The 13,148-nt window shown below is 42.7% G+C and overlaps 1 protein-coding gene across 1 annotated transcript in view; it reads left to right on the top strand.

Annotated features, from left to right (window-relative positions):
* Positions 1-5,814: 5,814 nt before the first annotated feature.
* Positions 5,815-13,148, top strand: part of EGFL6 (EGF like domain multiple 6) — a 33,692-nt gene continuing 26,358 nt past the window's right edge. Inside the window, exons 1-3 of the mRNA XM_058847173.1 lie at positions 5,815-6,033; positions 10,397-10,506; positions 12,677-12,769. Of these exons, the coding sequence (XP_058703156.1) occupies positions 5,930-6,033; positions 10,397-10,506; positions 12,677-12,769 (307 nt within the window). The 5' untranslated portion in view covers positions 5,815-5,929. The remainder of the gene's footprint in view (positions 6,034-10,396; positions 10,507-12,676; positions 12,770-13,148) is intronic.

Here is a 13,148-nt window from a genome sequence, read left to right as displayed (position 1 = left end):
ATGCAGAAATGAGATTAAGTGCCACCTGGAAGACAGAGTGACATGGAACAAAAGTGCTGAATGGTGAAAGATGTCTACATCACCCAAGGAAAGTAACGATGCTTAACTCCAAAAGCCTGCAAAGATTTCTAGCCCTTGGAGCAAGATAGCAGATCAGTTTCAAGAGGACAGTTCTGATTATGCAAGAAAAACAGCTCAAAAATCTCCCTGGATCTCAGACTGGGACCAAAACCAATACTAACAGTTTTAAAAGCACCAACACACACACACAAAAAAAAGAGGAAAAAAAAAAAAAAGTGTGCACTTGTAAATTTGAAACTGTATTGACCAAATCTTGATGTGAGCAGTCATTACTGAAAAATAAACTAAGTTTTATAATACTTTGCATATTTTGTAACTTTTTCACTTGACTTAATTATGTATTACTTCTATTTTTTTGGTCAGATCTTCTCTGGATTCTCTTAAGATTTGTATGAGGGCAACGGTATTCATAACTTTTATGAGACTAAGAAGTAATAGACACTGACCACATGAATTCAGGGAAGTTGATGAAATTCAGGCAGTTCAACTGAAGTGTAAGAACATGTCCTCCAAAACTTTAATTTGGCATTCCAGTATCATATTTGACTGAACTCCAGACTCCTCAATAATTCCTGTATGGCTGCTGGGTAGCAGCTGGGTATCTCTTCTGTATGGAGAGACCAGATGATCACTTATAATAAAAGCCATATCTCGATTATTTTTGCCAACAGGAGAAGCAATTGAAGAAGAAAATAATTTCTCATTTGGTAAAAGACACTGTTTTGTGACAAAAAGTGAAAACAGGCTAAAATGTTCATCAAAATGATATCTAGATGTGAAAAACACTTTCTACACATGTACAAGGCAATGTTCTTTTAGGAGCAGGGATAGGAGGGGAGTATTTTCAGAAAAATTATATAGCCACATTTTTAAGCATTGACGATTAAGGTCTAAGGAAAAGAGTTTATGAAAAAAGTCAAATAAAAATAAGTGCATACAGTCAGATAAAAAACTTGAGTACCTTTGGAAAGATTTTTCTCCAAATAGATTTTGTGGATTTTAGCTGAAACCTTAAGATGCACTTCAAAAGCAGACCAGACACAACTGAACCAGTAATGAATATCCATGCCAGAGAGCCAAATGACAACAAAGAAAACCTTGAGTAGACATTTCCATACTTATATTAATTTATGATGCCCTCAGATTTTTCATTACTTCCATGTTGTCTTCCTTTCATTTAATGACCTTTGTCTTAGCTGCCAAAATAAAGTTCTTCAGCTTTTCCTGAGCTCTTCATCTTCTCCTGAACCAGTCGTCAAACCAGCACATATATCCTTCAGCTCTGTTGCTTCTACCAAATAAATTTATAACCTCACTTGGAATTCCAGGCTGTGGAATATAAACCAAACATGTGAAACCTCTTACTTCTGTGTTTAGAAAAGTTATCTCCAGCCTGACTGGTATAATTTTTACAGGTTCTTATTCATGCTGTGTTAGGCCACCCACCATCTTGAGTGTGTGATTTTTAATTATTTAAACATAGTGCAATAAAGAGCTTTTCCTAAACACTGAACTTTTTTGCTTGCAATTACTTTTGACCAGAAATAAGGATTCCCTCATAGAAACCATAACTTGGTTAGATATATACTGAGCCCTTCTTAGGCATATCTGGGATCCAGGCTGATCCTGTCAATGGATTCCTACTCTCTGCTCCACAAAAGACAGCAAGCATTGTCCCATGGACCACGGGGCTGAGTTTAACCATGGTAGAAATCTGAAAAATGTTCTCAAATATCAAAGGAATGTAAACAGACCACTTCTAAGAGTATTTTATAGTGTCAGCTAAAAAGTAAGTTGAGGTTACAACTAAATTTTCCTAGTAGCAGAAGTTTGGTAATCCTGGTGCTCTGCCTTTAACAATGTAATCTGCCAACTTTTCCTCACATGCATTGTCTCCGTGAAGAATATTACTAGGTGTTATAAATCTCTGGATATTTGATAGTTTTTCCTAAAGCTTCAGATCATAGTTAAATAACTGCAAGAATTTCAACTTTGAACCTGATTTTTTTTCCTCAAGATATCTTGAAGCAGTTCTCAGCAAACCAAAATAACAAATAAGCTCAATTTATTTAATAACCATGATTCTATTCAGAAATTCCAATTCAGGAATCCCATTCATGCTTCTTGCTGTTTCAAAATAGTCTGTTAAAACTGATAAAATGATTCATGAGAAAAAAAATTAATGGCTTTCTTTTATTTCTCTATTTATTCTACTCCATGGAAAACCCATAAAATAACTTGATCTGAAACTACTTAGCAGTATAAATGGAACTTCACTAAAAAAAAAGGATATAGCCATGATTGCTGTTATAGCAATATTTCAGTCCTCAATGCTCTATTTTTTACTCTATCTTTATGTAAATGTTTTAGCTGAAGTATTTATAGTTCAACTTCATCAGTCCTTTGTGATTCCTAAACAGAGATTTAATAATTCATAAAGCATAAGAAAAGTCAGAATTTTACACCAACACCTTCTCCAAATATAAAGACACAGAGAGAAGCTGAACCCATGATAGCAGAAGTGTAATCTGAGAATTCAGGACCAAACACTTTTGGGATGTGAAACCACGAAGATCCTCCTATTGATTCCATAAAGTCATCCCTAGTGTGTGCATCCCCACTAGGCTGAGGTTTCTGCTTTGTCACTGAGCATTCCAGCACTGAGATGCTCGAGGGGAACAAACAAGGATAGAACCTGGGATCCGAGTAAAACAGAAACCTACTGCCAATCTCCATACAGTAATTTCTAAAGCCAACAGCAAATTAGCAAAAGCTGAAAAGTAGCAACTGTGGACCCATAATAAGCACATGATAGGTCCAGACCCTACCTGGTTTAATCCCTAGGTTTTTTTTCATTCTTTTGCCACCTGCCAACTGTTACATTTTGATAATTCAAATAAAAAGGACAAACTGTCAAAAGTTAGAGTTCCAAAGCACTGAATTACAGGATAGTCAATTAACATTTAACATTTATTAATGTGACAAAATAAAGGCATAGATTACACGAACTTCACATTTTTTTAAACATAGTATGTCTGGACAAACTATCAAATCACTGTGGTTTTTTTCCTGTCAGAAAAAACCCCAAAAACTACCAAGAGGCACCATGTTATTGGGCTGCCATATGGAAAATGTTATATATAAGAGTGACTGAATTATTTTTGTTAAAGGCTAATGTAGTCAAGCAGTGAAAGATTTGTGTTAGTATGTAGAGAAATAATATGAGGGGGAAAATGTCTAAATCTTTTTGGCAGGAGACCTGAAACTAAAGAAAATCACATCAAAAGCCAGGAAGCTATACTTATAAAATTCCTCCCTGAAAACCACACAGTGATCTCCTATTACATTCATTCATGAAGCTGCTGGAAATGGCAATCCCTGATGCATACATGGATTACGTGGGTATCAATTAAGATATGCCAGGTGGGAAAAAAGGGCTCATATGGGGGGCATTATGTATGAGATACTTGGTTTTGGGCTCTTCATAGGGGACTTGCAGCACTTTTCAGAGCTCAAGGCTTAATTTGAAAATGTAACCCCTTCCTTTCTATGGGAAGGGACACTCAAAGAGTGGAAAAGGAAGGGGCAAATCTAGTTTCTCTTCCACAGCCTCATAGACCAGTTTCCATTCCACTTTTCCATCCCTTTGAGTATTAGAGCTACTGCCCAGAGGAAAAAAAGCACATGCCATCATGGTACAGCCAGAGCTGTGCCAGGGCCTGTACTTTGTGTACCTTCAGCATGCTCAGGAGACTGAATCTCCTCCTCTGCATGGAAGCCCCAGGGTCCCTGAGTCTATGGAGGTGTTCCACAGTAACTTTCAGAGAGAAAGTAGCAAGTGGAACAAGTAGGAAAAACCTAAGCAGAGTTTTTCAGGTACGTCCTGAATATAATAATATAGTATATAAATAATAGAGAGGGCCAGTTATTTCTTCATCTTTGTTTGCTGGTGATGCTCTTATTGATACAACCCAGCACGTCAGGCAAAGGAGGAAATGAGGGGGGATGAGCAGGACTCCCACACAAATTCACACACAAATTCAGAGCTGTTATGTCCATTCACCCCAAATGGGAAATAGCATCTTTAGTGGGCAAAGCAGTCTTATAATGGGTCCTCACTTTGGTCCAGAGAAAAAAACTGGCATACAAAACATAGCTAAGGCCCAAAAACTAGGGGCAGCATTTTATGAAACAATAACAAGAACTGTGTTTAGTCTAGAAATAGGAAAAATAATTTTCATGCCACTAATTTAACATTTTGCATTCTAGATATCAAGACAATATATGAACAACAGCAGCCATGAGGTATGCTTTGGGATCAGGATTGTATGAAGTACAGAAAGGTTTTCCTAAAAGCTGAGGGACATTCCTGTAAGACATGATATATATGACCCTAGAAGCCACAGGCCCCTCTTATATCACATTGGTAGGAAAGAGCTCCTGTGAGAGCTCAGAGCAAGATTGGGAGGATAGTCCAGAAACTGCCCATTAGCTTTCACTTGGGAGACAGCCATGACTACAGCCTCAATAAACACTTCCCTAATAAATCACAGGGAATGGGGGAGACCCAGGGCCAGTCCCATTCCAGCAGACAATGTGAAATACTACTTAGAGACCACCAGGGCAGACAGACCTATCCACAAGTCACTGTGAAAAAAAAAAAAAAAATAATTGAGGAAATACTTATAGCTTATAACACACTACATGCATCACAGTTCAGAAATTATTTGTCTTCTCAAAAAAAACTTGTCTTGAACACTGATCAAGATTTTTGTAGCAAACTCAGACTCAAATGATACATTCATATCTATTTATTGGAATAAATGTGCATAATAAAAACCGTAAGTATCTGAATTCAGTTTTAAGCAATTAGTGTGCTTTCTACATGGTGCTGATTTGACTAAAATCAAAAGACTACTCCTCCCATACAGACAAGTCCACCCCAACTCCCTTCAGACAGGAAGTCAACGGAGCTGGAGAGTCTCAAGGTACTGCTGCATTTCAGAAAGACATCAACACAGCTGCAAACCAACAATGGCTTTTGTGTCCAGCATCCAGGACAAAAAAAAAAAAAAAATAGTCCTTGCCATACACATAAACAGTATTGCATAAGTTTGTTTCTTTTAAATAGATTGAATTTTAATTAGATGTCATTTGAATCCTGGGGTTAAATTTGCCATCTTTTGGTACCTCTGACTTTGCACTGCTCCTCTCTACAAGGTGACTTAAATGTACTTTGGAGGAACATCTGTACTTTCAGAAGTCTGAAGAAATTAGCAGTAAATATCAACAACTTGGCGGATTTTTTCTAATATCCAAGTACTTAGCAGTTTGGAAGAAGTTTGTTCAGGGATGGTCCTGCAAGGCAAAGCCTGGAAAGCTTTCGGTGCCAATGCGGTTTTCCGGTGATGGAAACCCATCGCAGCGCTGCCACGGGGGACAGCGTGTGCGAGGGGAGGCAGAGCCCGCGGGACGCGCCGGCTGCGGCGGGGATAAACCTCCAGCGGCCGCTCTGGGGCCGGGCTCCGCAGCGCCCACCAGAGTGACACGGCTTTCCCGGGGGAGCATCGCCGTGGCGCCGTGCCCGGCTCCGGGACATCCTGCCCTGCTCCGGCCGGGACCACCGCCGCTCTCCGCCCCGGTCTCTGCCCGCCCCGGCTCCAGGCGCGGGGGAGCTCGGCCAGAGGCGGCTCCGCCCCTCCCCTCCCGGTTATACGGCCCCGTCCCGCCGCCCGCCCGCGCTCCGGTGCCGCCGCCGCCGCCGAGGGACGGCCGGAGGGACATCCCGAGGCACAGCCGGACAGCGCCGGGGTCGGGGCCGGGCCCCCTGCCCGCCCGCGCCCGGGCGATGGTGCCGGCGCCCGGGAGCGCCCTGCTCGCCGCGCTGCTCGCCGCCGGGCTGGCCACCGGGCTGGCCACCGGGCTGGCCACCGGGCTGACCACCGCGGGCAGGTGAGCGGGGCCGCGGGTAGGGGAGGGCGAGAGGGGCCGGGCATCGAGACCCCGCTCCCGGCGGCTCCCGCCGCCCGGGACTGGTGCCGCTGCTCCCCGGCGGGTCGGGGGGTGTCGGGGGCTCCCCGCCGTGCGGCGGCTGTACGACAGGTGTGAACGGGGTGTACGACAGGTGTGAACGGGGTGTACGACAGATGTGCACGGGCTGTACTACAGGTGTGCACGGGCTGTACGACAGGTGTGAACGGGGTGTACTCCAGGTGTGCGCGGGGTGTACACGGGGTGTGTACGGGCTGTACACAGGGTGTGCACGGGCTATACGCGGGATGTGCATGGGCTGTACACAGGGTGTACACAGGGTGCGCACGGGCTGTACACAGGGTGTGCACAGGCTGTACACAGGCTGTACACAGGGTGCGCACGGGCTGTACGCGGGGTGTGCACGGGCTGTACACAGGCTGTACACAGGGTGTGCACGGGCTGTACACAGGGTGTGCACGGGCTGTACACAGGTTGTACACAGGGTGTGCACGGGCTGTACACAGGGTGTGCACGGGCTGTACGCGGGTCCCTCCCGCTCCCCTGTCCGCGGGGCTCGCCCCGCCGGCGGCCCGTCCCCGGGGCCGTGGTGCTGAACGGCGCCCGCCCGGTCCGTGCGCTCCAGTGGGCGTGTGAGCCGCTCCCCCGAGATACTCGCACCGGAGCTGGGGACTCCTGCTCTGGGAAAAGACGCGGTCCAAATGGGGGAGCAGCTGCACCATCTGTGGTAAGGTGTGAGCACCTCCGGTTCTTGGACTGCCAGCAGAAACTGCCCTTCAGCGGCAGCCAGTCGTGACAGATGTTGGGTTCTGTGGAGACGGGTATGCTTTGGAAACAACGGGATTTTGAGAGAGGATCAATAAAACCGCTTACTCCAGACCAAGCCAATCTAGTGTTCCTTCCTCCAGTTCTCCAGAAGCAGAAGTGTTGCAGCAAGGGAATAGCTGGTAAAGAGAGGATTCGCAGCAACTGCATATGAAGCCTTCAAGATATTTTGTGGTTTATTTCTTTAATATTAGACCTGTGAATAGAAACATTTATCATCAACAAGTGTCAGTGTGCTGTTCCAGCACATGTGAGGCTGTTGAGTGGTCAGCTCCTCAGGAACTGGAAGTTCATGAACTCCAGACCTGCTCTTATGTCTTAGAGAAAGCACGTTTGTTATCCTATACCACCTCACACCATTGTCGAGGGTGGGGGAAAAGGACCCTCCTCCAGGCAGAAGGGATTCCTTCCAGTCAACAAAACATGGTGGAGGGAGCCTGTCTGGTCTACTATTGGGGTATTTTCATGTGAAATATTTATTTTCTTCTACCTTCTGTTATTAGTATTGTTGCTGTCACTGCTTATTTCCTTATCTCATTGCTGTTTCAGTAAATTGTTCTTACCTCAAACTGCGATCTTTGCCTATTGTGCCTCCAATTCTCAGCTCCATCCTTCTCGAAGGGCACGGGTGAGGGCAAATTAGCTGAGGAAGAGAGGGTGGTGTGTGGTTGTGTAGAATGTTGGAGGGGCGACTGATTTGGGGAATACCATTCCTAAACCATAACAGCAATACAGGTTACAGCAGCAGTGAAACTTAGTCCCACTTAGTTTAAAATGGTGCTAATGGCTCACAATAATCTTGTGACAGCTAACGCAGCCAGCTCTTTATTTCAGTCACCTCAACTCAGGCAGTCCTGTGTTGTTGTGGTTACTACTCATCCTCACTGTTCTTTGCTAAATGTCACATAGCACTGTCAGCAGTACCACAGCCTCATAAAATCAATTACTTCTCTCCTCCCTGGGTACCCTGGACTGCTAAGTAGTCACTTGCTGCCTTTAGCACCAGTGCTGCCTCACAGAGGACAGAGCTCTTCTGACACCGCTCTTCCACTGACCTGTGCTGTGATCTGACCTGCACAGTGTGCTTTCTCTTGCCCTTCTTTTCCAGTCACATGTTTTGGCTGCAGGTTCTTCAAGGCCAGGAATTTTTTGCACACTGAACAGTTTGTGATAAGTCCAGTCATCTCACTCAGATACTTTAGGTAGTCCCTCTGAAATCCTACAGGAGTATCTGACAAGGAGGGATCAGAAGTGCCCTGTGCCTCAAGTCTACATTATTTCTTCTCCAATATCCAGGAGGGTTCCTGTGACATTCTCCCAGAAAGGGTCTGCCTGCCTGAAAGAATCTCTTCTTTCTAAATTTCTTTTTCAAAAATTGCTGAACTCCTGATAGAAATAGCTAAGCTGATGAGTATTGATTCTTTATGGGTGAGAGGGACTAACCTGGCAAAACTGGCTTTCCTCCCAGATTTTGGGATCTAGTTAATCTTTCCCTCTGCCAAAGGTAAGTATTATCTTGATACTTGTTGTGGAAGTCAGAACAAGTCTTTCAACCTATAGGGCAATATCTATAGATTTCAGCTATGTTAATTTAATTTGCAGCTTTATGGAACATTTCCCAGTTTTAAGGAAAGTTTTTTCTGAAATCTTGAGAGATATTATATACTTTATAATTTCTTTTTATTTTTTTTAAGTAAATTGTTAAATAAAACATTACTGAATCAGTTTTTCCTGTGAAAATGAGCACTTTTTGGAAAGGAAAGAGATCCTTCTTCCTCCAGGCCTTAGGCATTTTAACGTTCATGGGGAGTCATAGCACTATCCAGATGCATTCAGAGGGATTTTCTGGGATGCAAGCAGAATGTACATTTACTATGCAGGTGAATTCAAGGACACTTTCTAGTCTACAAGCAGAACATATGTTCTTTAACTTGTATATTGAAAGTGATGTAAGCCAGCAGCATGTGAATAACAAAACAGAAAAAGGTTATTTTATTGTCTATAGATGCAGATGCAGGATGCTGATTTGTCACAGACATACACAGAGGAGTTTTAGCTGTTCAACACACTTTTTCACCTGCCTGAAGGTGTTAGTGTACAAGTACACATACTCCTGTAAGCTGCATCACTGGGTTGATGGCAAAGGTTGGGTGGCTTTAGAACAATTTATTCCGGTACTGAAGCTTTTTTACTTGCCAGCTGACATGAAGACCATGTCTTTGTTTAAAGTATCTCAGATACATGAGCTTATGCATTTCCTCTGAACTCCCTTCTAGTTCCCATGGTTCAGCTACTAAAGAAAACTCTGGAGTAACATCTTATGTCTTTGGAGCATATGCATATACTTGTTCTAATAGTTTGCCTCAGTGATGTTTGCAGGAACTGTTTTGATGTGAGTGCGACCATTACAGATGAGCGCAGAAGGATACATGCAAAGCACTCCTTTAATGTGATAAAATACTACCTTTTTTGTGCATCAAACTAAAAAATGCAAGAATTCATGCCTGATGACTTTTTTCCACCATTTTTTCTCCCACTGTGAGATTTTTGTTGCAGTGCATTGCCCCCCTCAGTACCCCAAGTCACTTACTACAAAGCTCTACCAAAAAAGGAATTTTCTGTGCCAAAGCCAACGCTTTGGACTCTTTGAAGAAAATGCATTTTAAATTATGACTTGGATAAAACAATGGGGACAGAGGATTTTGGGTAGAGGAAAGAATTTCATAAAGGGGACAGGCATGTGGTTGGACAACTTAACAGCAAGCATAGGGAGAAGAGAACTAAAGCCACAGCACTCATAGAAGCACAGAGGAGGTCTAGAAGATTTACACAGTTGTGAATTTCCATCAGATTTATAATTTTGGCAACAAATATGGCAGGTTTTACAACTGTTGCAGCTGTTGATCTGCACAATGACTTTGAAGCCCCTGGGCTCATTGGCAGGTGAAATTAACATTAATTGTATGGCCAGGGAGTCTCATGCAACCAGAGTGCTTGGGACTGTCTGCACTTAGGCAATCACCTTGCACATATGCAGGGGCTATGAGCCTGCATGTCACTACCTTTTGTGGGGCTGACTGATGTTCCCAGCATGCTTTTCTGTAGAATCAGTCTTTCATCATCCAAGGCAATAGTGTGATCAGTTATGGTGTCATACATTCGATGCAGTTATTCACGTGACACAAACTGAGGCAGCCCTATTGACTTCACTGATATTAGGATGACTCATTCTAGCAAGGGAGCTGGCTGTATTTTATGCCTTTGTTGATTTCTCATTAGAAAGGGTTTATCTTGCACAGTTAATTTATTGCAGGTGAAACATTCCCATCATCCTGTCATCAGTTTCTCTGATCAAATGCAGGTTTGCATTCCTGTCTAGAACACTGCTCTAGGTTTGGTGAAATCAAAATTCCTGACAGTGGATAAAACATAATTGTACAAAGGGGAATGGGCTAGAGCATTTTCCTGCTGGAGCTGGTGTTTGTCCTTCCTCATGCAGCTTGAGAGCTCGTGGGCAGCTGGGGGCTGTGAGCCAGCCTGGGGTGTGTCGCTATGGTTCCAGGTTGGATTGCTGTCCTGGCTGGAGAAAGAACAAGGGCCACTGCGAAGGTAACATTGACTTTCTGTTTGGTTCCTTTCTGTTGCTGCATACTTGGTACTAATAAGGGGGTTTCTTACATGCCTGCCAGAAGTTACAGAAGGAAAGCTTCTGAGGAGTGAAATCTCCAAACTCTGTGAGAGAGCGAATAAAACATGCTTGAGAGACCATCTCCTCAAAAAAAGCAGAGCTTTGAGTAAATAACACATAATTCACATGTTCAGAAATTCTTAGGTCCAGAAGTAACCATCTGTTCTAACCTCTTGCACAGCTCTGGTCAGTGGCTATGCTGTTACAGCTGTTGAGTACTTGCCATAAATGCAGTGTTTTCTAATGCTATATGAGGACCCCTAAAATTATTTTATATCAGTTGGTATCCTTCAGATTACACAGCCTCTGAGAACCAGAAGGTTTTAACTTTCTAAAAATATAAATAAAACTCAAGCAATAAGTGCCCCTGACTTGAGCTTGGGTAACCAGCCAGTGTCCTGGTCTGTGGATCATTTGCTTAATGAAGAGACAGTGACTCTTAAGACACTTCTAATTTGTAAAAGGCCAGAGGAGAATGCAGTGTGGAATCTCTCTCTCTCCAATTGTACTTGGGGAAAAATACAACAAAATCATAAAATATGTTTTAGAAATCATTTTCAGATGCTGCACCTGTTGTCCCAGAGAGTTTGGCCTTTTATATCTAGTGAATTTGTACAGAGGCTTAAGATTATTTATTGCTGAAAATCCATATACTAAAAGGGGAAGGTACTAAAATGTCTCTGCTCTGTATATATTACATGCCATTTTAAAAGAGGAAACAGGCATTATTTTAGTATTCCTTGCATTGCTTAATGGCACTTTAGTTTTGATGCAAATTAATCCCTGGAAGGATAGCTGGCAAATATAACTTTTGATCAGCCGGTGGAGTAGGTTGTCTTGTTTTAAAGCAACAGGTTTTCATGAAATTTGAAGACTGTTCTTTGTATAATCACTTTAAGCCACCTATAATGTAATTCTCCATTGTAAGTCCAGATGTGGTGTTTTTATCTGCTTCAGTGCTAATACTGCATGCTGATCTTTTGCAGTCTTGCATCTCCTCACTTACAAAAGAGAAATGTGTCCATCCCATGGGAAAACATCCCAAGCAGGGATTCTTTGGATCCCAGGGGAACAAGCTGGTCTTGCAGTGTGCCACATTGCATTCAAAACTGGAAGAAGTGTTGAAAAATGCCTCAATCCACAGAGTTAGTACCTTCAGTACATTGGAATGTATATGTTAATGTAGGAAAGATACTTGAATTCAGAAAAATGAATTTTAATGTTAATTTTATAATATTGTAACTAAGCTTTCCTGTATTTCGCAGACCAGCTTGACTATGTAAGGAATAAAGATTCACATCCTGGTGCACACTCCTTCACTGCTCCCTCAGAGATTGTCATGATATAAATGCACATTTGGTTTGTTCTTCCTGAATAACCCCCATGCTGACAATTAGAGGGATTTCAGGAGCCTTAAGGCTTATAAAAGTCAGCATTTAGTTTCTGATTTATGATCCAGAGGACTTAGGGTTGCTTTTTAATGCATCCAGGTTAAATGTAGCCCTCTCAAATTATTGTAAATCTGATGCAATTACACTTGCTGGGATGTGTGGTAAGGACAGTTGCCTGATGACAGATGTGCTCTGGATGTTCCACCATGGGATAGACACGTTCCTCTGCTGTAACTGAGGAGATCCAAGACTGTAAACTGCTATAGGATTATGTGTCCCCCTTGGCTCTAGGAGAGTGCTATTGCCTCTTCCCCACTTCAGATGCCAAGCATAGCAATTCAAGCTGCTGGCCAGCTGCATCTCACATAGGCTTCCTAAAAAAAGGAAAAAGGCAAGGATACAAAACTAAATGTGAGTTGTAAGCATTGCAGAAAAAAAATAAAAAGTGAAGGAGAGACCTTTTGTCTTTACAAACCTGGAAAAGACCAAATTATTGTAATTCATGTTAGTATCACTATTCACAAGCCAAACTAAAGTGCTAATCAGTAGTTATTGTGCTCAGACTAGAGGAAGAGAGAGGTATGGAGGATGCTGAACCCATGCAAAACCTTTTAGGCAACTAAGCAGGGCAAAAGTTTCTCAAATAGAATATTTCTAACTTTTCATTTTTCTCTTTCCTTTCTCTGCCTGACTCCACCAGCTACCTGTGGACATGGTTGCAAGTATGGCGAGTGCATGGGACCAAACAAATGCAAATGTTTCCCTGGATTTACAGGGAAAACCTGTAATCAAGGTTTGTGCATATGCTCCAGAAAGGAGACTGCTGGTTTTCCATTTCCTTATCTTGTACTATGGTTTTTGTCATCTTCCAAAGCAGTAAACCAGGATGTTTTCTTGTTTATGTAGAAGAAATTAAGAATTTAAGACTTTTGCATCATCAGCATCCCAGACAACCCCTAAGCCTCCTCCAGCAGGCAAAAGTTTGAACCTATATTGTATATCTCATTTGGGCTGATGACGAGAGCAAACTCTCATGTTTATAGTCAGAGGATTAAGGTATGGAGACATTATATAGGAAGGTATCAGAAGAGATGGAAGTCAATTCCAGAATCCATGTTATTTTCTTAACTAGCAGCCCCTGCTTCTTTTTAAATTAATATTCTCATCAGAAA

The sequence above is a fragment of the Poecile atricapillus genome, chromosome 1 (genome assembly GCF_030490865.1).
Source record: "Poecile atricapillus isolate bPoeAtr1 chromosome 1, bPoeAtr1.hap1, whole genome shotgun sequence".
Taxonomy (NCBI): Eukaryota; Metazoa; Chordata; class Aves; order Passeriformes; family Paridae; genus Poecile; species Poecile atricapillus.
This window is presented reverse-complemented; position numbering and strand designations above follow the sequence as displayed.